Source organism: Pelmatolapia mariae, linkage group LG23 (genome assembly GCF_036321145.2).
Source record: "Pelmatolapia mariae isolate MD_Pm_ZW linkage group LG23, Pm_UMD_F_2, whole genome shotgun sequence".
Lineage (NCBI taxonomy): Eukaryota > Metazoa > Chordata > Actinopteri > Cichliformes > Cichlidae > Pelmatolapia > Pelmatolapia mariae.
Genome location: NC_086246.1, coordinates 35841143 through 35869095, shown reverse-complemented (window position 1 = coordinate 35869095; position 27953 = coordinate 35841143). Strand labels below are relative to the sequence as shown.

The following is a 27953-nucleotide window of genomic DNA, read 5'->3' as shown; positions in this document are numbered from 1 at the left end:
AGGATTCATACGTTATTAGACATGACTTCAGATGAAAGACAAAACCAGGCCAATGAGGTAAAGTGTGGTGTAGCAGCAGATACAGTACATGGACTGAACACAGCTTCGTTTTAGTGCCGGTGCAAAATATGAGATCAGTTGTGTAAATCTGCCCAGAGAGGAGGGGGCTTGTGACCGAGCTGCAGCAGAGCAGCTTTTTTGTTTCTGAGTGACAGCTCACATCCAAGTAGTCTAGTGATATGCAATGCTAAATGAGCCGGATAAACATGTCTTTAAATGAGCGAACAGCTTTCCCAACCCTCCTGCCCTTTTATCAAACCAGCGGGTCCCCAACCCTCCACCCATGCACACACACCCGTCCCTTCCTGACCAGCCCCCCCTCACCATCACGGCCTCACGCTGTTCAGGGCCCCAGACCCTCTACAGAGCCCGGCTAATGGAAAGCTTTCAAGGCGGCCGGAGAAAAACGTCGGCTTTCATTTGGCCTCCACCATTTTCTGATGCGAGGAGTGTGTGGTTTTTTTGTGTGTGTGTTTGTGTGGTCGTGGCTCAGGCATCACGTAAACACACAATCACCTAGGGACGTGCCATTATAAACAGGCCTGGAAACTGAAAACAACAACACTGTCCACGCCCTCCACCCCCCATCCACACGCATGCATGCACGTAAACACACACACCTGCACTGGCGTTAATGAATGTGTGTTGTTCTGTTTGTAAAAATGCTGCATAAAAAAAATATGCTGGTTGCCTATTTTTATTAATTTAACACTGGTGTTAGAAATGCATGTCATAAACTCAATTTATAAACAGCTGGATAAAGTGTCTTGAAACTTAAACGATTCAATTTCTGAAATATTTCTAAAATGAACAAAGAGCAAGTGCAAAGAAGCTGAAAGAGGTGTAAAATGATCCAATCATCTATTTCTAGTTTTGAACAGCATGTAGTGAAGGTAAGACGAAAGATTAATCACAGTAATAAAGACAAAACAAAATGAAGACATGCATGCATGTTTCAGTAATTTGACCAGATTGTTTTGGAGTATTATACAGTCCTGTGCAAGTTTTGAGCTACCCCTTATTTCTTTATATTTGCCACCAGTGAAAATGTGACTGTCATGAAGGTAAAGAAACAGGGAGAAAATCCCGAGATATGCCAGATTACACTGGACTGAACTGGACTAAAAATCAGTGGCAGCAGGTCTTATGGAGTGCTAAATCAAAATGTGATATGTTTGGCTCAAATCGTTATCAGTATGTACAGAGGAGGTCAGGAGAGAGATTCAAAAGCTTCTCTTTACCACTATTTACCATAGCAAAAGAAAAACAAGATAATCCCTGCTTATTAACCATAAAATAACAACACTGCTGATCTCACCCTGTAGAGCTACTCTCTGGTTGTAGTTTCTGACTCAGTCACACCAATGCCACTGACTTGAGGTACATTCCCAGGAATTCCATGCATTTTCCAGTTTTTTTCAATTACATTTTTAATATTCACAATATTTATTAATTAATCAATTTTCTTTGGTTGTTTTTTTTTCTGTCTTTCCTCTCCTATCTACCAATTCCAGTGAACCAGACTGAACGAAAAGAGCATACTCACCATACTCCACATTCAGTCACGCGGACACTTCTTCTAACCTCTTCTACCAGTTTTGTCTGTATTTTTTCTTATTTCTGGAAATGAAAGTCTTAAAAAAGATTGCTGTAGGTTCTGTCATGGTCAGGTCTCTTCTCAAAGATGTGGGGGTTCTTGGGGTGCTGGGGATTTGGGGACGTTTGTGCATGCTTCAGTACATCACTGCACCTATTTTAGATGTTCCTAGCCAAGTATAAAGGAATGAAGGTTGGATCAAAGCTTGTGTACTTTATAAAATTGGATAAAATTACATTCAAATGTTGCACAATATGAGTCCTGTGTCTGACATAGCCGTCTTCTTCGACCTATAGACTTCACTACACCAAATTTTGCATGTCTTCCCTTTATCTGCTGGCTTCTTTCTGAGGGCTGTGATTTCCTCCCACAGTTCAAAGATGTGCATGTTAGATTGATTAGATTAGTTGTGGGTCTAAATGTAAAACCAAACCACCATACAAATGTGGTTTTGAGAGTGATTGCGTCTCGTAGCGTAGAACGCTTTGACTGGTCAGTAAGACTAAATGAGTGTTATACACAGTCTCAGTCCATTTCCATTCTCAGAAACTGTAAGTAAGCGTGTCTCCTTGTTCACTATCACACTGCAAAAGTCTGGAAGTGTGCCTCAGCCACGGCTGGCCTTCCACGAGGAGGAAGCTTGTTAGCCCGAAGAGGCCTGCTCTCCCTGCACATGTTCGGCCTGTCAGCTGCCTCACTGATGTCTCTTGTTATTATTTTCCTCTCATTCTGCTGCCTTTTCTTTGCAGAGTCATGAATAATTTGTGTCTACGCCTTGTTGCTTGATGACAGCTGTGCAGTTGGTTTGCAGTCTGTTTTTCAGATCAGGTGAATAATGAATAAGCCTATGCAACAAAAGAGCTGTGTTCTATATGAGCCCTGCCTCTCTTCATCTGCCCCAGCTTACTTGGCGTGTCAACCACAGGTAAGCAGGAAAGTCTCTCTGATGTTGAAACTTTCCCAAATTAAAAGTGTAAACAGAAGAAAACGGTTTAATTTGATATCTTTTAATCTCCCGTGAATTTTCCGTGTGCGAACATCTTAATCACTGCTTTTTCACCAAAGCTTGCTGTCAGAAATCCTGCATCTCTGTCAGCTTATCTCACCTTCGAACTCGTCAAACCTGTGTGAAATCTGCTGAACAGCGTATGAAAGCAAATACCGCATTATTATGACAATATACACAACAGGTCTGCTCACCCTCAGGGAAATAATCACGTTTGTTCTCTCTCTCCCTGTCTGTCTTCTCCCTCATAAAAAGTAAAACACCGTTCAGCAGATGTTTTCCAGATATTGTCAGCTGCGTGGGTGTGAGCTTTATATTTCTTAATCTGTGAGGTGCTTTATATAATGCTTTAATCGTTTCTTTTCTTCAGTCCCTCAGGTGACATATCACAGTTGTAAATCATTTCATGGGGATCTGGTTTTAAAAGTGGTTCCAGCTTGCTGACCTGGGGCAATGCCTCCTATATCTTTTCTTAAGCTTTATTTCAAGAGTTTTCTGCCTTTATATGGTACAAAATTAAAAGAGTGGTTACATCGAGCAGTGGTTCCCAAACCTTTTCATCTGATCAGCTCCAAAGGCTTTTCAGTACTTAAGAATCCATCAACAGCAATGTAGCCCCTCAAATATGCTCATTTTAACCCATCGTAAGCATGATCTGGACCACTTTCTGCTTACCATTGGTCAATTATGGTTAGTGAACTCTCTCAGACATTTTTCTTTAATTATTGACTTACTATGTCAACCGTTTGTTCCCTGTTTGTAGTTACTCCTGCATTTGACAGCTGTTCATACTGTTTAAAGCCCACAATTGTTTATCCATGCTTTCAATTAGTAATTTAAACTTTTCTTGACATTTCTAGACTTTTTAAGCAGTTTGAATAAATTTTATGTTCATTTTTGAACTCTTTTAGACAGTACTTTATCATTTGATCGATGCAATACAATACAATGCATCCATAACATATTCTCATTTTTGCATTTCTTTCAGTTCAAGTCAGTTACATTTTGCTAATATAGGACAAACTCAAAAACCCAGTCAATTCAAAGGTCGTTATAACATAATGCGAAGATCCTACAATAATACAGAGCAAACTGCAACAATCAGACGACCCCCTATGAGCAAGCACTATGAACAAGAAACAGTGGGAAGGAAAAACTCTCTTTTAACAGGAAGAAACTTCTGGCAGAACCAGGCTCAGGGAGAGGCAGCCATTTGCTGTGACTGGTTGGGTTTGACGGGAGGAATAAAGGACAAAAAGACACACTGTGAAAGAGAGCCACAGATTAATAATGACTTAAGATTAAATGCAAAGTTGTGCATAAATACAGGCTGTGAAAAGAGGTGAGTGAAGAAGAAATAGTCAGTGAGAGTCATGGGAAGCCCCAGCAGCTTAGACCTATTAACAAACGGCGAGTTCAGGGTCACCTGATTCAGCCCTAACATTATTCCTTATCAAAAAGGAAAGCTTTAATTCTAATCTTAAAGGTAGAGAGGGTGTCTGTCTCCCATATCCAAACTGGTAGCTTGTTCCACAGATGAGGGGCCTGAAAGCTTCGCCCTCTATTCTACTTTAAGAAACTCTAAGAACCACAAGTAAGCCTGCAGACTGAGAGTGAAGTGCTCTAATCATTTTAAGGACTTGATTCTGGATTTAACAAGGAGACAATGAAAATTAGAAGAAAAGAAGCTTATATAGGAGAAATATACGCTTCTTGTCTAGTCCCTGTCAGTACTCTTGCGGCAGCATTCTGGATCAACTGAAGCATTTTAGAACAACATAGTCTACAGCCTACAATTAAGAACTAGTTTTTCAGCATCACTCTGAGACAGGATGCTTCTGATTTTAGCGATAATATGCAAATGCAAGAAAGCAGTCCTACATATTTGTATAAAATGAGCATTGAAGGACATATCCTGGCCAAGGTAATGCCATCCACAGTATCTGGTTAGATACCATGTTTCTAAGATTTTTGGGGCCTAGTGCAATAACCTCAGATTATCTGAAATTAGAAGCAGGAAATTAGAGTTCATCCAGGACTTTATATCATTAAGACATTCCTTAGTGTGTGTCATCTGGCATCTACATAGCAGTGAAAATGTATGCTATGCCTTCGAATGATACTGACTAAAGGAAGCATGTATAATGTGAACAGAATAGGTCCTAGCACGGAACCCTGTGGAACTCCATAATTAGCCTGAGTGTGTGAAGAGGCCTCTCCAGTTATTTTAACAAATTAGAAACTAGATATAATTCAAACTACAGCAGCGCAGTACCTTTAATACCTACAGCGTTTTCTAATCTCTGTAGTAAGATATTGTGGTAAACAGTATCAAACGCTGCACTGCGGTCTATCACTACAAGAACAGAAAGGAGTCCACTGTCAGAGGTCATGAAAAGATCATTTGTAACCTTCACTAAAGCTGTTTCTGTACTGTGATGAATTCTGAAACCTGACTAAAACTCTTCAAATAAACCATTCCTCTGCAGACAATCCATTAGCTGTTTCACAACTACTTTTTCACGAATTTTAGAAATAAAAGGACGGTTGGAGATTGGCCAGTAATAACAGTTGAGTCAGTTGATGGTCAGTTTTTAAGTAATGGTTTATGGTAACTTCACCTTAAAGGCCTATTGTACGTACTACATTAATATTAATCTTAAATTGATCATATTTAAGATTGCCGCATTATTAAATGGTAAGACCTTTTTGTGCAAGCTTGTAGGAATGGAGTCTATTAGACACATTGATGGTTTAGAGGAAGTACAGCTATATTTCCTCAGTGTACCAAGCGTTTCACATTTTGTTTATTCAGACATGTAGAGAAACTTCCTGTCAACCACCACACTCAGTTTGGGTAAATCAGAGCTTTCATTATGAAGTTATGGGAGTTCGGGTGTAGCATGTCCCATATAACTTGGCTTTATTTTGAAGTTTTTTCATGTATTGATTGTGCAATAATATCTATATACTTGACCTCTTTTCAGTAGATTATTTTTATACAAAAATAATTTTGTATAATCTATCCCATAATACCCCAAATATCCCATAATACTAGCTAATAATTTGATTACATTTTAATGTCTGTTTTTTCAGACATTAAAAATCGAAGAAGAAAAAAAAAATCAAACACCCAAGTCTCTCTCCCATCTTTTATTATTCATGTATAATCTCAGATTAATAATAGATCATCCAAGACCACACAAACCCAGACCTTGAACTTTCTAATTGCACAACTATGTCTGTCAGAAAAAATTAATCCAGCCATACCTCTGCATGCTGTGGCTGCGTGCACAGATGAGTGCATGTTTATCCACCGTGTGCACTTATGGGCCAAAATGCAGGCCTCAGACTGCAATGCTCTGATTATTCGCCCACTCAAATCAATCGAGCCATCTTCTATTCATATTTGATATGCCTTTAGGCAGTGGGATAAAGTTTAAAAGAAAAATCTAGCCATGCACTTGGAGGAAATCTGGTCAGCCTATTGGCTCGTTTGAAGATTTTTGCTTGAGAAGCTTCACTCTGAGATTGTGCTTGAAGAGCATCTCTCAAAGGGACTCGTCATACAGCACTCTATGAGGTAAAAAAAACAAAACAACAAAACATCCATCATAAGTGATCTAGGTTGTTCAGTTGCTTTAACAGTTATGAGAGGAGCTCAATGTCACAAGTTCAGCTGAAGTCGACCTGCTCTGCCCAGCAGTGAAACGTCCTACCTGAGAGAACCTGCTTGCTTGCTTACTTCAAAGGTGAGGTTGGCGGCTTGGGGCTCTCTGAGTGTTAAAGGCACTGGCATCAGGCATCAGGAAATTCCCCTGTCACCAGATTCAACCTCATTCTCTCTGAACAAAAAGTGTACTCCTTTCAAGCAGCGTAACCTCTTATTTCCTTTATAGACTTATTTTAAAGGAGCTTCAGTTTTGAAGTCTTTTCAAAACTGAAGCTTTTTATTCGACTTGAAATGTGTGGTTGCTGCATATAAAATGCATTTTTGTTTGAAAAGAATAAACGGCGCGAGTCTCTTTGCCATGTAGCTGTAAGGTGCACAGCTCCACTAAATCTTGCTTTAAATGAGCATGCCTGTTCCTGTTCTCCTTTAGTCTGTTCATCCTGGGGTTTAAAATATTCAGTATTTTCGCAGACCTGGATGTTGTACGATTTTGAGGCAAGTGAGGCATAGAAAATCCTTGTGAGTCAGTGATTTCAATCAATGTTGAGTGAAAACGACAAAGTGATTGTTCCTCTTTCCGCCTCTTTTGTGTTGGAGGTTAAAAGATAAGAGTTTGAAAGAATCGGTAGATTAATAAGGCGACTGTTTATAAGGTCACCTAACCAGTTATGAGAGGTATTTTCACAGTATTAAACTGATTCTATCTATGGAAATAGTCTCTATGACAGGGATACCACCTGTTTCTTAAATGTGCCGTAATATTTCCAGGGAGCGTTTTTGTTTATCAGATTAAACCCTTTAATCTATTGTTTATGTAGCAGTACAGAAACTTTGACAGGGTGCTTCCAGAATCTCATTTTTCCCAGGATCACAGCTGCCACATGTGATATCTTTTCTGCCAAAGCTCGTTTTTTTCCTCCCCCCCAAATAACAGCCATGAGGGTAAAACGCATTTGGTTAACGGTTAAATCAGCTCATACTGTTTAAGGTCCAAACACATGTCTGCAGTGGTCAAAACAAACAGTAGCCTCTGGGCAATCACACAATCACGGCAGCAAGATGGCTCAACGTCCTGGCGCCTTTGTTTTAAAGTTTACACTCTGGAACGTAAAGCTCTTATTCGATTAGATCATAGTTTTATTTCTCTCTCCCTCTGTGTGTGTGTGTGTGTGTGTGTGTGTGTGTGTGTGTGTGTGTGTGTGTGTGTGTGTGTGTGTGTGTGTGTGTGTCCAATACAAACCAATCTGAGTTCGATCGAGAAAAAATCTGAAATAACTGTTGCTAATGACCTTAAATCTACCGGGGCGTCTGCTGACGACAGTGAAAAAAAGACGCACTGTGGGTTTTTATAAACTTAGGTGATGAAACCCGACCTTTACTTTAATGTAATCTGTTTTATTTTTATGCACACTTTTTCCATTCCGTCTCTGTTTTCGTTTGGAAAAACTTAAATCATCCATCTTTTTAACTGCATTGAAATTTTGATAATAATAATCATTTTAAAACATCATCAAGAAACTGGAATACATATTTGAAGAGAAGTAACATTTATTTGTAAACGATAAAAGTTTAAATTCGACAAGAAAATGTGCAAAATAGACCAAAGATACCAGCTTGGTAATGGAAGCGATTATTAAATCAGACAGTGTAGGGAGGCTGTTTTGCCAGCATCGCTGTAGCTGACAACAAAATCCTACGTCTGTTCTTTTGGAGAAGCGCAGATTTGCATTTGTTTCTTTATGGCTCTGCCAATCCTGTTATTGAAGTGTGACTGCTAATATTTTGGGCTTAAGACACAGACAATTTTATTATTATTGTTATTGTTATTATTATCGCGCTTACATGTCATGTATTTTAAAGTCCACAGCTTATCTCTGGTTTTTTGAGCATGTAACATTCTGCAGCAGGCTGGTCTCGTTAGTGTTGCTCGTCTTCGCACTGCAAAAAGTCGCCCGTTAAACGTTTTTCCCTTATAAAATAAATAAAAACACCATCTGTCGTTGTTAAATATAGGTTCAATGCACGTTTAACAAGCTAAATGAGAGTCAGAGTCGCTCTTGATCCGAAAAATGTCCTCAAGGTGGATGGCAGAAGGAGGAAAAGTCGAAAATACCGGATGTCTAAAAACGACTTCCTAGGAATGAGCACATGATTGCTCTGAAGTCAGATTAGATTGACTCCACGGTGCCGTGTCAGTTCATTTCAGTCCGTGCTGCGTCTCCTTGTGTCTCCTCAAATCCACCTTTCTCTGGAAACCTTTGCCGCAGAGGTCGCAGCCGAAAGGTTTGTATCCGGTGTGTTTCCTGCTGTGCGTAATGAGGTTGGAGCTCTGGCTGAACGCCTTCCCGCACACCTGGCATTTGTGTGGCTTTTCACCTGAAAGAAAAAAAATACATTTGATTGAGGGTTTAAAAATATATACAATAAAAATAAACGAGAGCTATACATTTTGCTGCTTAAAAATCTGATTTTGCGCAAAGATCCTTTACCTCGGTTACAGAACAATCAAAACTACAAATGTAGTTTCGTCCCTTTCTTCGCTCACCTGTGTGGATGAAGGTGTGTTTCTTCATGTCCGACTTCTGATGGAACCTTTTGCCGCAGTACTGGCATGGGTACGGCCGCGTGTCGGAGTGGATAAGCAGGTGAGTCGACAGAGTTGACGACCGCTTGAAACTTTTACCGCATATTTTGCAGTCGAAACTTCTTTCCTGAAACGTGAGCAGAGGCCTGTTTTAGTCACATTTTCGAGTCAGCGCATCCACGCTTGACAGGAAGGCGGGTTGACAGCAAGATGTGAATCCAAAAAAAGAAAAGGGTGCAAACTGCATCTTGTGGTTTGAGGTGTGAAGATACCTGAGAGTGCACGGCCTTGTGTTGCTCCAGGCTCACTGCGTGTCCGAAAGTTTTGCCGCAGATTTCGCACGCAAATGGCCGGGTGCCGCTGTGTGATCTGCGGACGTGCACTTCTAAACCGTGGGGAGTGGAAAACACCTGAGAACAACAATGAATTGACGATAAGAACGTTTTAAATTTTGCAATAAACCATCGAAGAAAAACAAATTCGATTCTGTGTAACTGGAGAGTCAGTTGTTTGTGTTTTGTTCCACCTATAGAGAGGTCAGAGGTCAGCCAAAAGACAGCAGCTGCAGTGAGTCTTTGCTTGGGGCCAAGTTGAGCGGAAATCAAACTATCCAAAGTTTTTAAATTATTGGTGTTTTCTTACAAACATGCATACATTTTATAGAAGACACTATACTAGACTGGACTATATGAAATCACAGCTCTCTTCGTTGCTCGGATCCTCTGTCCTCACCTTACTGCACTTGACGCACTTGTAAGCCCCATTGATGATGAGGTTGGAGCACAGCAGATCAGACTGCGCGTTCACGTCGTGGGTTTTTCCGTGCAGGCCTGCCTCAGGAAACAGCAGACCAGCAGTGTGCCTCCTGTAGTTACCATAGGTCTCCTCTCCCAGAGCTCGGTCTGCATACAGGGCAGGATGGGTGCTTCTGTCTCCGTAGAAGCCCATCGCAGCCGGGCCTCTTTCTACCTCCATCCCCGTATGGAGGCTTGGCTGCACCAGCGGCCTCAGCTCCGGCCTGGGATAGCTGCTGCTCCAGGCGTACGGCCGGAAGGGAACGGTGAAGGGCTGAGTCTCGTCCACCAGGGGAGAAAGAGATTTTTCCGAATCAGCTGGAGAGGGGAACAGATAAAAATTTAATGAAAGCAGTGAAGTGACCGAAGAGGAGCACTTCCAGGGATCTACGGGGCCTCAGAGGAATCATTGAGGGGGAAACTTATTTCAGATTCCCCAGGTGATGATTTGTGGGTGACTCCGATTAAAATTAAATTAGATTAGATGATATTTGCTCTGATTTATTATAAAAACTGAAAACATATTTGTGTGAAGAATAACTTCAATAGGTCCTTTAAAAAATCTCAGAAAATGATTAAAACAGCAAAATATGTAAACTATCAAAAAGGCCTGTTTTGCTTATTTAGTTTGCCGAAACGAACATTGTATTGTAGGTAGGTTTTCTAAACCATGGTGGAAAAAATACAAATCAAAGTCTACATTGGATCTGTGCGTCCTGGACGCTTTACAGTTTCCGCTCTGGATCTTTATGTGTACATGAACTGTAATCTATTGCAGGATCATCAGTATGCGTGTATGTATGTGTGTCTGAGTCTACCTGGCGAGGCGGAGGGAGATGGAGGCCTCCAGAAGTCCTCGTAGTCCGGGGAGCGAGGGCACAGGCTGTCTGCACAGCTCAGCGGAGACTTGGGGGAGAAATCTGCAGCGTCGCCCAGGTGGGAGTCCGGAGACAGGTCGTACCTGTCCACCGACATATCCGTGTCTTCTTCTGGGAGTTTATCTCCCTCTGAGAAGCACAAAACAAATGACAGTCAGCATCGTAATGACAGGTGACTCAATTAAAGCTATTCTGGTGTTGTTTTTAAAGGACCGATAAATGACGTCGATGGTCGCCAGTTCGGTAATTTGTCAAAACAAAACAGGATATTTGGTGGACAAAATTAGTCAGAGATAACGTCAATTTTTCCCGTGGTAATAGTGTTATATGCTTTATGATATCGTGTTATATGATACTGTATAACAATAAAAAATAGTGTTGTAATATGTAATAAAACTCAGTTCTGTGAATAACCCGAGATATTTAAATACATGCATTTAACCAAAAGAACAGTTCCAGAATTGAATACAAAACACTACGATGACTCTTAACTGTAAAGTGTTTTTCTTTTAAAGCATTATTCATCCTACAAATTATTGGCAAGTGTTGAGATCAAAAATGTATTTTAGTTTTGAAAAATATCCCTCATCCCGTCAGACTATATCAATATCAAATACAGCATTCAAAGTGTCATCTGACAAAGAGGGGAATATTGAAGAAAAGCCTCCTTTTGCATACCCGAGCATATGTGCGCCAGTATCGTGTCCAGCTTGTTGTAGTCATCCTCAAAACTTCGGGGTTGGTGATAACTGTGCGCCTTCTTACTCTTCACCAAGAAGGAGCGGGGCATCTCTGAAGCGGAACAGAACAAATCAGTGACAATAATCCAGCTGTAGAGAGCAGTCCTCCTGCGCCCGAGGCCGCTCGCTCCAAGATTTGACATCTACTGGTGTGGTGATGTTGCTCCCAAGTGCTTTAAGAGGTTTCAACCTGACAAGGGAGCATGCGCGGACTGTCGGTCACGCCTGCCAGGTGTCGTCGGACAGGTGTCGAGGCAGCTCGCCACAGCTCAGTGCGCTGTAAAAAATATCCGCCTGCAGTGTTTTAGTCAGAGCAGTGCGGGGCAGGCTGTAGGAAAACTGTCTGCAGCGGGGGCGACGTCGTCTCGCATCTTTAGAGCAAACGGACTCATTTCAGAACCCGACAGTGGTTAACGCCTGCGTTTCTTTTCTTACAAGAAACGCAGGTGGAATGAAGAAGAGAAAAGTTTATTTATTGTTTAAAAGTACAACTTTGGACGATAAGTGTATGAGACACTTTTTGCAGTGTTTAACTTTTCCACAGCCTGGGGCTGCCGAAGTTCTCGCAGACTGCAGCTCGTGTCTCCCATGGAGCCCGTGGCAGTCGGGAGAGGTGATACAGGCTTTATCGGCGCCTTTCTCAATCTTTAAAGGGGGCAGGGGGAGAGGAAACGGGGAGACACACCCCAGGGTGCCTTGCTGGGGAGCTTGAAGTAGCACGTCGTGGTAAAATAAAGGGGTGGGAGAAACTTTGAACCGGCGGGGTAGTCTTATTATTCTTATGGGCTGCAATTAAAATTTTACCAAACGCTGCGGGATTGCCAAGAGTGTCTCTGGTTGAGTTTAGCCAATAAAACGCTAGAGGAAAAATAATTAATTGAGAATAAATCCTCACATAAAAACGCACCGTGGTGTCTCTCTGATCAAAACTCACTGCCGGCTCCACACAGGACAAAGTGTTGTGAAGTTTTGTCCCGGTCTGGTGGTCACTTGAGCCCATAAACTGTTATTATGTGACAGACACTCTCCGTCCTAACGCCTGCGGTGACCGTTTCACATTACCCCGAGAGGAAGAAGCAAATAACGGAGACAGTTTGTTTTCTGTTCGCACAGGTCGAAGATTAGAGCGTCATTAGGGGCTGATCAATAAGACGGAGTCGTGCGTCCTGGTGCCTTTCATCCACTGCAGGTGTAATAAAACAGTTTTGAGACGGCATTGAAGTGAAAGTGTGATCAAAAAAACCTGCATTCGTTTGCAGTAAATACAGGTGGCTATCAGACCATGTTTGCGCTTTAAAGTTTTATTGTTCGTGGCTTGAGACACTTGAATTGCCACGGAGCCTAAGTTCACACATGCGCATTTTGGATGACTTTTCATTTCATTTCTTTACTTATTATTTTAATATATCACCAGGTAACCGTTAGCAAATCCGCTACGGTCAAATCCTCCACGCCTGTGAAGGTGTGAAGTTTCCTCCAAATCAGACAACTAGACGCCCAAAAAGATTTCAGACCGTTTACACGGCTTTGGCACAACCACAGCCCGCTCGCACACAACACTATAGCACAAACATGTCAGTGAATGCATTTATAATGTCGGCTACATGCAAACCGTTATCAGTAAATAAAGGACAGGAAATTAAAGGACCACATGTCCCAGCTCGATTAGACGCATCACGGCATCCGGATACAGTTTTTTGGAGAAGATATGAAGCTCGAAGCGATAAAAGCAGCTGCAGCAGGGCCTGCTGCCCGATAGGCAGACGGTTTCTTAACTGTAGCATCATGCCGTCACAATTAAATACACGCACATAATAATAATATTATTGATATTAATAATATAATAGATACATTTAGGGATTTGATGCCGCTTTTACGCAGGATGTTAGAACTTCGCGGTTTGAAACTAGATTTGATTTGATATGCGGTTGTTTATAACCGCACAATTAATTAACTCCGTCATTATTTCTGCAGTATTCAAATATTTTCTGCTCTCCGTTGAAATTTAGCTTTAAAACGCCTCTACATGTGAACTCACCAAATGATTCACGCCTCCCACACTGCGCCACTGTATCGCGCTCTCCTTATAGTAAACATTTCAGGACGCACGTTTAAATCTGATCGAATATTTGCAAAGGTCAATCAAAGAAAAAGAAATAAATAAAATACATAAAAAAAAACAGCTGTATTCATACACCCGTGTCTGCGCAGGAGTACTGCTGTTTGGGTTGTGCTAAATTCGGGTATTATTAATAATAAATCCGAATTTTGAGATTAAAATTGAAATGATTAAAATAGAATTGATGTGGCTGTAACATCTGGCACCCGCTATAGAAATAAGCGACCTTCCACTGGGCCATGTTAAAAAAAAATCGCAAACCTTACTAGTCAACACAAGTTCTAAAAATCTGAGCTTACATCACTAACAGACTGGCCTCAGTGTCCAACACAAACTCATCATCAGCATTTTGTGGGGGAAAAAAGCCAAAAAACCAAACACAAACCTGGTAAATGTTTCAGTGCCCGAAGAGAGATGCTCTTTTTAAAATGCGGTTTTCTGCATGAAATGATTAGTAGTTGAGGCTCAACTTTGAAAACCGCGAGAAAAATCACTTCCTGAAACAGTCAATCTAAGCTAAGAATCTTCAGAGGAAGGCAGCGCTGAGACTAAACATCCCACATGTGCTGTTCAGCCTGCACGAGGAGACTCTGGTTAGAGGTTTGCTGCCACCATTACAAGACAGACCAGGTCAGGAGTTTATCAAACAATTTTATTGTGAATTCATCCCTTTCGCTCACTCTCTTTCTCTCTCACTCACACACACACACACATATATATTTAACAATCTCATTTAGTTTGCAGAGTGTGCTTGACTGCATCATAGTGTGTCCATACTGCACTGCAGACTCAAAAAAAAGTGCCATTACGTGTTCCTCTCCTCTTTCATCATCAAAGAGACATTAACATCATCATCACCTGCTCAAAGTCAGAATCTTTGCTGGTTCCTGGAGACTGCGGCTGCCTCGATTCATACAGAAGTTAGTGTTCAGACATTCAGAGAAATTGACTTTTACACATCCAGGTCATGAAATGGAGTGGCTTGTAGATCCAGAACATAGGCCTCGCTTTGGTAACACTTTGCCGGTCCCGATTAGTTTCCATGTTGTGTTGTTAAGTGTTGCTTTATCTCGGCTTCATCTCCTGGCCAAAGTTCTCTCAGACTGTCATCAATTCCGTGCAAATTAGTGACACTCAGAACATATGAGAGGCATCACTCAGCTTTGAGTCATTATGCACTGAAATGACTTTCTCCTTTTACCTCATCATGAAAGTAAGATCGTGATGCTTTCAGAGAACTTGGTAAAACAGCAACAGTAGCTAAGAAATAAACCTGTCCCCATCTGCACTTATTAACATGCTGGCTGCTTTAAGAACAGAGAGTTCAAAAGCATCTAAAGAGTGGTGACTAGTTATTCTACCAGGAATTCACCTCCCTCGTCTCAAAAGCAGGATTTGTTATTTGTGTTAAACTACATTATATGTCCCTTTATTCTCAAATGTACAGCATATTCTAAACACCAGATATGCATTTTCAAGTTCAAAAGGAAGTGGGGGGAAACAAACAACATGATACACATTTACATATCTACATGTACGCAACGTCACTTTGACCTTGAAAGGCATGCGGCATGTGCTAAGGCCAAAGAAAGTCATCGAGTCGTCGCTGGCTGATACAAGCCAGTTTGATACCAGGCTCTGACCAAGCTCTTCAAGACGTTAGAAATATAGATATTTATACATGCGCACGCATAGCACTCATACAAATCCGCCTCTGCATGATGGACACTTAGTAGTAACGGCATCAATGCATTTCTGATGTTCATTTATAAAAAGCTTTAAAATATAAAAACATGAAGTGTGTAATATAGAGTAAAACGTTTTTATTGCACAGTCTCTTTTTCTGTGTTGTACCTAGAAGAAGTGGTCAGGAGTGACAGACTGAGATCGCCCTTCTCCTCCTCTTTGTCAGGTCTCTGTGGCCCAGTAGAGTCTGAGACGCTCCACGTGATTTGAGCCTCTACTGAGGTTCAGACTGAGCTTCTGGCTTCCCTCACAAAACCCCCCAAAACAACAACAAAAAAACTGCAAAAGGAAGGTAAACAAAACTAAATCCACGTGTGATTCTCAGGATATGAAATGATGATGATGATGCATTTCTTTCTTCAAGTTCAGGAGTCTCCTCTGAAATGGTTTGCTGGATGACCCTCTCTTCCACAGTTAGTGCTGACAGCCTCCGTTTCCACTTCAGCAGCTGGCGGGCGCCGCTCACACGGAGGTGGTCTTGTGGCTGCTGCTCTGAGGAACAGAGATCCGCAGGGCCTCTCCGTCCTCCTCCTCCTCATCGCTGTCGGTGTCCTCGAGTTTGGGGTGTAGTTTGATACGGCTCCTCTGCTGGGGGACCTGCAGGGGGGAGACCTTGACCCCATCGTCGTCCGAAGACTGGTAAGACTCATCATCCGCCCTGTAGTGGTTGACAATATGGATCCCATCAAAAGTGGGCTGATTGGCCAAGCGCCCCCTCTGTCCTTTTAAGCAGCGAATCTGTGAAAGCAAACAGTGAGAGTCAGGAGCCACACAATCTCCTACAGATCAGACTTCTGTGCCTGAAGGCAGCTGCATGAACACCAAACCTCTTGAAAAAATTACAGCTAACACATTATGCTTTTCCTTATTTTCTGTCATAAATACACTGTTACAGTGGTGGATGCACACATTAAATATAGCCAAAGTTTCAAAAAAGTAGGTCAGCAAACATGCAAGTTATCCCAGTAAGCCAAAAGCTCCAGACTACACACCTGGTTTGTGACCAGGGGGCTCTACAGGATGTCAGAGACAGTGGATATCCTGACATCGTCACATGTGCGAGCACGCTCAGAAGAAAACTGGCTTAAAGGAATCTCAAACTGCTTGTTACAGATGCTATATGACCTGAGGTGCCGCGCTAAGGCCTGGTACAGGACAGCCATACAGAGACAACGATCACCTCCCTGAGATCCCCTGCTCCAATATCGTCATGGACCAGCTCTATTTTTGCTTCACTGTCTTGTGTCTCTGAAGCAGGTTTAAGTGTGAATAATTACTCACTAATTTATTTATTTTTTGGTTGCTGTTATTGTACTCAGAAGGAAAGAGGGAGGAAGAAAGTCTTGGTCAAACCTTCTTTTAGCCAGGTGCAGGAAATATAGATAGCGGATATCTAGTTCAGCACTTCCTGTCCTGTCCGCTGTTCATTGTTTACTAATAAAGAGAAATTTAAGACGATAGCTGACAGTTTTCAGATTGAATTTCAACAAATGTGTTTCCTCTCTCTTTCTCATTGTGGCCAGTTTTCCTTAATAGTAGTGCGACTTATCAGAAAGTTTACAGAATCATTTTTCCCCTTGCCATTTGATTCTACAGAGTAACGCAGCTGAATTCACAACATAATTATATCCACATTTTTTCTGTTAGTGTCAAAGTAGCGCTGAAAAGTAGAAAAAGTAGCTAAAGAAAAAAAAAACCCAGCAGCCAAGCTGTGACGCTAATGTTTAAAATGAATAACGACAGAGAAATATGACTCTTGCACGGCTTCCTGGACGACCTCTGACTGCTAGCAACTCAGTGAGATAACGAAAACTTGACACATGTGATATGAACAAACTGTCAGTGGGAGCTGGTGACATTTTACCAGAAACACTGAAACAAATAAGATGAGATGCCATCTACAATTTCAACATGCAGGCAGCAGTTCAACCAAAAATAAAAACAAAAGGGAACAATGCAATAAAATCAGAGCCATACTACACACCAAGAGTATACAACTGGTGAGTGCGGTGTTTGTATAACTAGTAGACGTGAAATAAATACTTTTACAAGTTGTCTCTTTTAAATTTGTAGTAAAAGCTTTTATTCACAAAGCCTATATGCTGTCTTTGCTTCAATCTCTGATGAGTTTATTGAATGTGTGCATGAATGTGCTTTATAATCTCAACACTTAAAGTCAATGTGTAGTATGGATTTGGGACAAAGAGTCATATAATTATGTTCCATTTAAGACTGCATGGTAGCAGGAAGCACCTTAAACCACGTTAACAGTTTAAGGTGCTTCCAAAGCTTCAAGGCAAAGGAAAAGTGTCTGAGACTGGGGGATTTGTTTTCCCTTGGAAAACAAAATACCTGGTAAGGAACTTTTTGCATTGACTGTATATAAAAGATGGCTATAGCCAATCTGGCTTTCATCCATTAATTTTTTAGACTTGCATTGCTGCACTTTTTAAAAAAAAGTCAGAAATATATTTAGATGATAGAGAACTATGTTATAAGCTAACATATTTAGTACACGGACACAAATCATTGCCAGTTGGTGATAAAAGCATAAAAATGCTCCAAAAACAAACAACTGTCAATCAAGGCAGGCAAGGCCCAATAATGTAAAGTTTAAGTTTTGTTGTTCTAAAACCTGTATATACCTTGTGGCTTTCAAGATGTGCTAAGTGACAATTCGATAGGCACTAATGCATAGCCATGCTATCAGACATGCATGCAATGAGCTTTGATCCAGAGAACACAGCAGGGTTTTTTTTAGATCATGCTCACATATGGCTTCTTCTTTGCGCCACAGACCTTTAACCTGCACTTTTGGCTGGCGCAGTCAACTGCGTTCACAAACAGAGTTTTCTCAAAGTGTTATTGAGCACAGATTTCTACAAAGGAAATATATTTGTTTTTAATGAAGTGCTGTCTGAGGATCAAAGATCACAGCATCCAATTTTCAGCCTTTTCTGCACACAGAGATTTCTCTAGTTTCTCTCACATTATGTACTTTAGATGATGAGATATTCAAAGCCTTCAAAAGCATACATTATTTTGAAACTGTTGCTGAATTTGTAGACTCCGTTTATAAACCTTGCCACTCTAAGATGCTTTTTTTATACTAATTCGCGTTACTGACCTTAATTAAACTAATTAGTTCCAAGATATTCTTTTGTTTCTCCTGTCCCAGCTTTTTTCTTACATCCAATTCAAAATCAGCTAATAATTTCCATGTCTCAGTTGAGATTTGCAAATCACTGCATTCTGTTTTAATTCACACTTTGCAGAGTCCCAACTATTTTGGAATTGGGTTTGTATTTTCTCCAATTATGTTTCAGCTATAAGTTCAAAAAAGGGCCTACATATGCACTAATTTTAAATTTGTTTTGAACAGTGTATTTTCAGTTAACGTCCCCACCTCCAGTTTACAGCCGTGCACGGCCGCTTTCTTGAGCTTTACCTTGAAGCACTTGGGATGGTCTCCTACACCATGAATTAACCAGACTCAAAGAGGGCTTGGGTAAAGATCAACACATGGTCAGGCTTGAAAAGCTGGAGGTGTTACATAGAACATCTGAAAACACTCACCTGGGTTGGCCTGCCATGCAACAGACAGTCATGTAGAAAGAGATGCATTCAGAGGCCAGTTTAGAGCACAGTAGATAAAAACGATAACAACAACTTAAAAAAAACCCCCAAAACCCGAACAACCCTACATTTACCTGGGTCTCTCTAAACTTGGCACACTGCCTTCCTGTTGCTGTCATGTGAAAGGAAACGGTGATCTAATCAACATCTGAGATGCTGCACATAAAATTTCAAGCTGTATGATGTAGGCTTTAATTGAAACTGTGCAGGAGGTGTATGATGGGACTTAAACCACCCTAGTTTCAGTTTTGCTCATTGTGCATGCTTAAAATAATAAGAATCATTGTCGGGCAATCTAAAACTCAAAGACAACTGTCAGGGAAGGGAAATGACTGAGACAGCACTCTTTAAACATCTTTTCTCAAACACATGACATAGGTCAACAAGCTCGACAGGACCAATAATAATGAATAAAGGTGACGAAGACTGTGTGGAATGTGTCACTTCTGACGTCATATGTGACATTTTACTCACTCTCAAATATCTATCATATCTACATCCACCTTTGCATCTTGCCTCTATGTTCTCCAAGTCCTGCCATTTAAACCTCTGTAAGTCATGTTTGTGAATATATCTCTAAGAGGTTCACAACTTCAGCTCCACACAGGAAGTCTCTGGGTGTAGTTAACACTTCAACTAATCTGTTCAAGTCAAAGTAAAACCATATCTGAGGGATTGTTGTGAAATTTTGATCAAAGCATTTACACCAGCAAAAAAAAAATAAAAATGGTACTGTGACTGAGGTGAACATGTAGCTTGTTTTTAGGAGTCTCACCTCATGTTGTAGCTCTGCTATCTGGTCTTTGAGGTCGCGGATGTACTGGCTCGAATCTGTGTGGTTCAGCTGGCCTTGGACCTTTCCTTCTTCTTTCTGTTGGGACAAAATACCCAACTTTAAACCATGTTTCACAGCTTTTGGAAAAAAAAGGATTCTGTTAATCATCTACAGGGTCAAAATATTTTAGATTTCTGGCACATATTATACATACACATAAATCAAAAAGGGTCTGTGGAAATTACACTTATGTCTTCTTGTTTATGGTTGAAAACTCCTGCACAGGCAGGAGAAATAACGGCAGCTTCAAGAGCCCCGCTGCAAAAAAAGCGGCATCGCGCAGTACCCTGCATGTATGGCGGGCGACCAAGGTGACAGATGTCTGGTGAAACACAAAACAGTGTCATTTGTGCTTGATTTCCTCCTGGGGCCCTGGGGATGAGGCTGGTTGTTGCCTCTAACAGTTAAACAGCCCATGTGATGTTTACCTTCCTAAGTGAAGACATCTGCAGGCACTGGAGACAAACACATATTCTATTTCAAACCTCAATCACACCCCTGAACCTGCCAGTTCCACACTGAGATAAGTTCAAAACACAGGCAGCAGCACTGAGGCAAAAAAAGGGAAGATGTGCGCTCAGTAAGGGGTGGGGTGTCGAGGTAAAGCGGTGACACTGAGTCTTCACCGCCTGAACAACACCCCAAAATACAGATAGGGTTTTAGATTCCTGTGGTGAGGTGGGGTTCAATATGGCGGGTCCCAATAGGCCTTTTTTTTTCCTTCACATGGAGAGGTCTAAACAAGAGAGATTATTCCAAGAACCTGTTGTTTTTGAGGTTTTGCTGCTCCAAAACACTGCAACGACAAGCACAGGCAGTTAATAAAGACTTCCTGGTGTTCAGCTGTGTGAATCGCCAGGTGTCAGGCTGTGGCCAGGGACAGCAAACGTCTCACAGAAACATCTTCCCATTGTATCTTCAAGTCCCAGTGTGTTGTGGTTTTGTTTAGTTCAAATAGTAGGGGCTTTCTGCGTTTTAAAAAGTACACTACTAAATTTGTTCAGTCTCCTGGCAGATCTGAACTGAGCATCAGATAATCTGAGATCATCCTTTAATCATCCGCCCATTTCATCACATCCTGGGCAAGTGGGCAAAATCACAGCTCATAAAAAAAGTGCACATGAAATGCCGATTGCATGCGACGTTTCAGTCGGCTTTACGCGCATCTCCAACATTGTGGTAATGACGTAAAGGCTATTTTGAATCTGCAAAGACATCTATGAAAGATGTGTGAAAATTAAGTGCTAAAATATTTTTTTCCTCTATCAAGTTTTCAACAGAATTTAGCCTTCTGCTGAAATAAGAAAGACAAAACTGTGACTAGGATAAAGATATGGTCACTGCAATGATACTCATCATACAGATTTGTTTCCAGCATTAGCATGACACGTATGCAGTACACATCTGAGAAGTCGGGGGGTTTTTTTTTGTTTTTTTTTTTAAACACACTAAAACTTTTAGTATAAATCTCTGAGTATGTCATAGAAACCTCAAAATAAACCATGCATGTCACCTTTGGCAGAGTTGCTGCTTCAAGATGAAAAACCACTTCCTTTAAAGCCCAAAGACAACAGAAGCCATGGTTGCGATAGTGAAAGAGTCCTACACACAAACCCTTCTAGACATCTTGGTTTCACTGAAATGTGTTTTCAGTGAAACACTGTGTATTATCATTATTGTTCATCTCTTCGTTAAATCTCTGCAGCATTTTCTGACTTGGTACTCAAGCATTTGATCTTCAAAGTGATGTCCTACATCAGTATTTGCTACAGCTCGAAGTATTAAGAGTCACAACATTAATCTGATTCCAGTCTGACCTCTTGTACGAAAACCAAGGTGCAAACTGTCACCAACATGTGTCACCATCTCTGACGACAAAGCTATGAAACTTCTGCTCTTTTTTACCTTTTCTTCTAAATCAAACCAAAATTTTACCCACAGGGTATAGGAGACGGTAACCAAACCACAGACCAAGAAGCCCAAAAGGCACAGTGATTTCATACTGTGGCACTGACAAAAAACAAAACAACGAAAAAATCTGCAATTTGACTCTAGACACAATTTACAAAAGAAAGCGGTAAAGGTCTAAAAATGTGCGACCCTTGTTGCTAACATATTTGAGTCAGAGTTCATTAGGCAGATTAAGAAAGCACGAGGGCGGCAGCAGTAAATTTTTTGGTGTTGCGTGTTTTTGCTCCATCACTTAGTAACCAAACCTCAGACCACACTCTGCCTCTGAAAGAGAAGAGGGGGAGGTTTTTTGTAGGTGTCAAACTTATAAATAGCATGGCCCTCCAGCTAAGATGATCAAAAACACCCTAAAACTCATGAATACAGAGGTTATTTAAAAAGCACAAGTCACAACAGTTTCCATCAGGACTCATCGGATAACCAAAGTTTCCAATTTGACACTCTATGAAAGGAAATTATATTTACCATAAATCCATAAAACATAGGAAGTATAATCATCAAACAGAACCAGAGAAATGCATTAACTGACTAATTTACTCAGTGTAGAAAATTATTTGTTACAGTGCTTCAGTATTGCCCCGGTAACGCTGCATGCGTGATTGCCAGTTAACGTGACAACACTAAACTTTTCATCTACCCACATATCTGCAAATCCAGAAGATCTTTCTTTTGGTAATCTATTTAAGTATCACCACAAGGTTGACAGCTAAGTGAGTGAAAAGCAGTCCTTACAGCACTTCACAGAAACATTTTGTGGTGAGAGTGACTCCACTGTAGGAAGGAGTTCAGACAAAACGTGAGACTCTACAGCTCTGGTTGTCTCTGCTTATGTTACGCGTTGAAAATCAAGCTTGGTTGGGGTCTGCATCACTCCTTTTGAGGATCACTCTGATATCAGAAATTTCTTGCTGTTATTTTTGTGTTAGCATCACCAATGGTGTGTAAAAGAGGTTAGCATGTCACTTTCACTTTTGAAGTGCCGACTTTCAGCTATAATTCAGGGGATTAATTAAAGTATTTTGGACTGCCAACTACTTTTCAGTCTCTGAAAAAAGGGGAACTGACTGTAATTCCTAAACAGTTAATGCAGAACTTTGATTAAAGTCCACAGTTTAAAGATTTAAACCGTCCAAAGACATACAGCTTGTGGGGATAGGTTAATTGATTAATCCCAAATTGCCCATAGGTGTGAATGCGCGAGTGAATGTGAGTGCGCGAGTGAATGTGAGTGCGAATGGTTGTCTGTCTCTATGTGTTAGCCCTGCGACAGACTGGCGACCTGTCCAGGGTGTACCCCGCCTCTCGCCCTATGACAGCTGGGATAGGCTCCAGCACCCCCCGCGACCCTGAAAAGGATACGCGGAAGCAATTGGATGGATGGATGGAAGTCCACTCTGGTGGTGTACAAAACTATTATTAATAAAGTGTAACACGCCAAATAGTTATTGAAAAAGCTGTAGATCTACTACCTAAAATATGCTGAATCTGGGATTTAAAAGCAAAACATTACCACAGAACAAGCTACTACAATAAAGAGCAGGATAGGACTGCAGTATATTAATCAGCTTTAACAACAAAGTTAATACTCCAAAGCTAGACTCCTGACTAGCATGCATAAATCAGCTGTGTTGGATCAAGGACACATCTAAAACCTCATAGGACTTTACAGGACTGTGAATTCCTGTGAAGGTACAAGTACAAGGCATTAATGACCAGTTTGTAGAGCCATCTTTAGCAGCTCTTTTTTTCCTTTTCTTTTTCAACCAACCATTCTGTTATACATTTGCTGCTGTGCTTAGGAACACTGTCCTGTTTCACGATCCAAGCTTTAGCTGGTGGACAGATGGCCTCAAATTTGACTCTAAAATACTTTGGTATACAAAGGAACTCACATGGTTGACTCTATGACTGCAAGGTCCCCAGGTGTGGCTGCAAAACAAGCCAGAATCATCACCCCTCCACCGCCGTGCTGACAATTGGTACGAGGTGTTTGTGCTGATATGCCGTGTCTGGTTATTGCAAAAATGTTGCTCTGCAATTTGGCCAAACATCTCCAAGTCTGCTGTGCTGCCACATTCTTTTAAGAGAGAAGAGGCTTTGTCCTGTCATCCAGTCTTATTCTAATCATACTGTCATTATTTTTTATATTTAACATGTAAACTGAGGTCTGTAGAGTCACAGATGCTGAGTACTTCAAACCAACAAAGCCATAATCTCTCTCAGTTGTGCATCAAGCACATTTGATTGACTGATTTGCTACTAGTGGAACTAGTAAGGGTGTATTTTTCTTTTTCCACACGGCTGTATGCAGAACTGGGAAAACTCTTTTTCACATGACTGTTTAATCCCAGGTTACCCATCAGTCCTCCACTGATTGTTAGTTTGAAGCTCCATCTGACTTGCCTCAACATCCTTATATTTTTTTTCCCAATTGACTGACATTATTTAAATCTTGACCAAGATTAGTCTTTTCTATTTAGCCAAAATGTATAAGTTTTTTCCCCTTCTAACCGTTAATGCATAGTAGGGCTGGGCGATATGGCCCAAAATTCATATCTCGATATTCTTTAGCTGGATGGCGATATACGATATATATGTCAATATTTTTTTAAACCTATACAGTAAGAACAAAAAAAGAGTTCTTAGCCAAAGCTACGTGTCCCAGATGTCACACAGGCACTTTTATTAACATACAGCGCAGATGTACATGAAAAAAATTACTCAGAAATAAATTATTAGCATTTATTAAATAATAATGCTCCATAAATAAAATAAAACAATGTTGTTTTCGTGCATAACAAAGAGCTCACAATTGTGATTTCGCAGCTGCTCTGTTCTACTGCGTGACTGACAGCCTGGAGTTTGAAATCCGCTTCGTAACCATGTCTCTTAACAGCTGCCATTTTGGGGTCCTTATACACACACAATACGGTAATATCATGTTGAAGCACAGTACGTATTACTCTGCGAGGCTCCTGACTATAGTAGCTGTAATGCTCCGACAGTCCATCAAGCGGTGCGGCTGTGGCCTAGCAAAGTCGTACTAAAACATTTTTTGACAGATTTCTTAAGCGCCGTGTACCACATAAAATTGGTTTGAGGTCAGTAAGCACAACCAGAATTCAAACATAAGGCGCACCAGATTATAAGGCACACTGTCAATTTTTGAGAAAATTAAAGGATTTTAAGTGCGCCTTACAGTCCGAAAAATACGGCATATGAGTTTTGTAAGGTGGTTTGTTTCAGGGCAGGGGGCTGGGAAGACTTCGCGGTCTGGGATACAGCACGCAGTTTCACACAGTCTTCATTCTGCACTTTATGGCGCTGTTGTAAATGGCGAAAATACTAGTAGTGCTCGAACCTTTAATCAGGATGCTTTTCCGACCTTCTCTACAGAATACATTATTCTGCTGCTCATCTGACACTTTGAATCCGAACAATCTCCAAATAATAGTAATAATAATAATAATCTCCAAACGTTTTCTTTTTACCCACCAGCTCCTCTTTGATAGCTGCCGTGTCCATCTTGTCGTTGCCTGCAGGTGAAGCGATGGGGGAGGGGGAGTTGTGTTCAATGAAGGAGAGAGGCGGGGCAGATTAGCATTGCGTAGAGACAAAAGTGGACGAAAGAGAGGCAAACTTGCGGCTCCACACATATAATTATAACACAACATAGACTATATCGATATAAACGATATTGTCACAGCTTATATCTTGTATAAAAGTATATCGATATTATTTAAAAAACTGGATATATCGCCCAGTCTTAATGCATAGTTTGTGTTGACAAGAAGCAAATACTAAGTTCTTTATTTAGAGCACATTTCTAGAACCAAGATAAGTTATCATATTTTTTGGACCATAAGGCGCACCGGATTATAAGGCGCATTAAGCGAAACCAAAGTCAGATAAGGCACACTTTACTTAACTGATTCTTCTTGCTTCCTCCACTTCCGTACCATTGATTCATTAATGTTGAATTCTCTCGCAGCTGCTCTATTCCCATGTTCTACTGCTGACTGATAGAGTTTGAAATCCACTTCGTAAGCATGTCTCTTAACAGCTGCCATTTTGGGGTCCGTATACACAATACGGTAATATTATGTTGAAGCATGGTACGTATTACTCCGCGAGGCTCCTGACTACGGTAGCCATAATGGTCCAACCAGCCATCAAGCGGTGCTTACAAAAGTCGTACTAAAACATTTTGACAGATTTTTGAGCGCCGCGTACCACATAAAATCAGTTCGCAGTCAGTAAGCAAAACCAGAATTCATACATAAGGCGCACTTTTGAGGGAATTAAAGGATTTTAAGTGTGCCTTATAGTCTGAAAAGTACGTTCTTGTGCTTAACGTGCTTCACTGAGCTGAAATTTAAACGTAAAATATCTCAAGATATATATACAAACAAAGTCAAAATTAAAAGTGCCTCAAAGGCTTTGAACTGAACATCTCGGTATCTGAACATCTTACCTTGGGCATGGGCATCTGAGAGGTTCCGCCCTTGACTATCTCTGATTGTTTTAGACCACAATATGGGCATAATGTGTGTCTATTGTTGACCACATGGAGACTTTCAGAATTGCAGAGACTTTTTTTTGTTTCTTTTACACGAACAGCTGGTCGCACCGGTGCGACCTAGGATTTTTTGGGCAGAACATTGGTGGAATGTGCAGGTGTCGCCGTGCGCTATTGGATTATTGTGGGAATTCCCTATGTAATTTCCCCTTCCTGCACGTCTGTGCAGAGACATGCGTGTGACACACAAGTCGATCGAACAGCAGCAGCACAGAGTCGGTGCTGCGGCGCTTCAGCGGCGCATTCAACTACTCTAAGCAGCGCCTTCATGATCGGTTTAGGCCACGATATCGGCATAATGTTGTGTGCTGTTGGCCACACAGAGAATTTCAGAGTTGCGGAGACTTTTTTTTTTTTTTTTTACTCGAACGGCTGGTCCGTTGCACCAGTGTAGCCTAGGATTTTTTTTTTGTCACACCATTGAGAAATTGGGTCGCACTCTAAAGCCCTGACAGTAGTTCCAGTGTGTGCAAAAGTCTGAGAAACCTTTTAGTTAAACCAAGTGAAAAGTCAATAGAAACAGTCACCTGACTGAGAAACTGAAAATGAAGATGTGCCTATTACGCACAGGAAAGTTAAAAAAAACACAAAGTGCTTTCAGAATGCAATTTCCATCATCTGAAATGTCGTTCAAGAAACAACAGTTAAAGGAAACTTCGAAAGAAAACTGGGCAAAAGGGTACAGCATAAAAAAAACTTCACTATACCTGCAGTGAGGTTTATGTCACATAAGAGCCTTGCTGCATTGTTTCACTGACGTGCAACCAGTTTAACGGGAAGAATTATAAGTAAACTATCTTCATCTCAAACCATTAGATACATGCAAAACAATATCTGGATAAACCGAGCAGCTTTTGTAACGGGTTTTAGATAGATGAAAATAACAGAGCTCTATTCCAAAATCACGACAAATATATTTCAGGGATTAAAGAAAAGTTTAGATAAAATTTTAGCACAAATGAAACAATCCAAACATAGAACTTTACTGGCGTTTTTAGTCTTTTTCATCTAAATTTAGGAAAACCGTTAGAGCACAAAGAGCAAATCACCATATGACTAAAAAAAAAGAAGAAAAAAGTAGACAATCAGAGCACTGGGAGCTGCATTTGCATTTACCACAGTTCCTGTAACACCCTCGTCATTTACCCGACACTAAATTAATCACTGTCTGCCACAAATGTTTGCACATTAAGTACGAATTAAAAAGAAAAGTTGATGTTTCAGAATCAATTGAGTGCAATGCCATATTGCTCACTGTGCACCAATACTTTCTTATACAACTTTGCCCTTTTGATGCCCTGACCTTAAAAATTTAGAGGGGGAATTTGAACATGCTGCATGTGTAGGAGCCCAAAAAAACCAAACAAAAACCAAACCAAAGCAAACAGTAAGTAAATATTTTTAAAAAATTCTTTCAGTATCCATTTCCTGAAGAGATCACCTATTTTTGTTGAAAAAAAATTAACGGTTATGGTAGCTTTGTTTGCTCCCAGCACCTCTTACAACACATATACAATTCCAGCTCTAAAAAAAGATGTAAAATATAAAAAACAGAATGCAAATTTCATAAACCCATATTCTATTAATAAAGCACAGAAAGCATACAAACTGAGCCATTTTTGTATTTCATAAATAAACTGAATTGAATGACAGAAACACATACCACATGGAAGAATTTCCAACTGGAAGAGGTTCACTAATCTGAAAAAAATGATCTATAAAATACGGAAAGATT

General features: G+C 40.8%; 2 protein-coding genes across 3 annotated transcripts in view; both read right to left on the bottom strand.

Annotated features, from left to right (window-relative positions):
* Positions 1 to 7915: 7915 nt before the first annotated feature.
* On the bottom strand, positions 7916 to 13921 carry gfi1ab (growth factor independent 1A transcription repressor b). Its single transcript, XM_063465886.1, has 7 exons — positions 13837 to 13921; positions 11271 to 11384; positions 10533 to 10721; positions 9653 to 10032; positions 9193 to 9330; positions 8882 to 9047; positions 7916 to 8712 (listed from the first exon to the last, which is right to left on the bottom strand). Exons 2-7 carry the CDS (start codon positions 11380 to 11382, stop codon positions 8534 to 8536), a joined length of 1164 nt encoding a protein of 387 aa, XP_063321956.1. The 5' UTR covers positions 11383 to 11384; positions 13837 to 13921; the 3' UTR covers positions 7916 to 8533.
* A 161-nt stretch (positions 13922 to 14082) lies between these two features.
* evi5b (ecotropic viral integration site 5b) overlaps positions 14083 to 27953 on the bottom strand; it is a 43807-nt gene continuing 29936 nt past the window's right edge. For both annotated transcript variants that reach the window (XM_063465884.1, XM_063465885.1), the window contains 2 exons: positions 19609 to 19704; positions 14083 to 15935 (listed from right to left, as the gene is read on the bottom strand). In XM_063465884.1, coding sequence (XP_063321954.1) covers positions 15660 to 15935; positions 19609 to 19704 — 372 coding nt within the window. In that variant the 3' untranslated portion in view covers positions 14083 to 15659. The remainder of the gene's footprint in view (positions 15936 to 19608; positions 19705 to 27953) is intronic.

Excerpts from the sequence above, each read along its gene's own strand:
- gfi1ab (XM_063465886.1), bottom strand. The coding sequence starts at position 11,382 with ATGCCCCGCTCCTTCTTGGTGAAGAGTAAGAAGGCGCACAGTTATCAC. Across the intron at positions 10,722-11,270 it reads ACTGGCGCACATATGCTCGG|AGGGAGATAAACTCCCAGAA; the intron begins GTATGCAAAAGG and ends TGTGCTTCTCAG. Across the intron at positions 10,033-10,532 it reads ATCTCCCTCCGCCTCGCCAG|CTGATTCGGAAAAATCTCTT; the intron begins GTAGACTCAGAC and ends TCCCCTCTCCAG.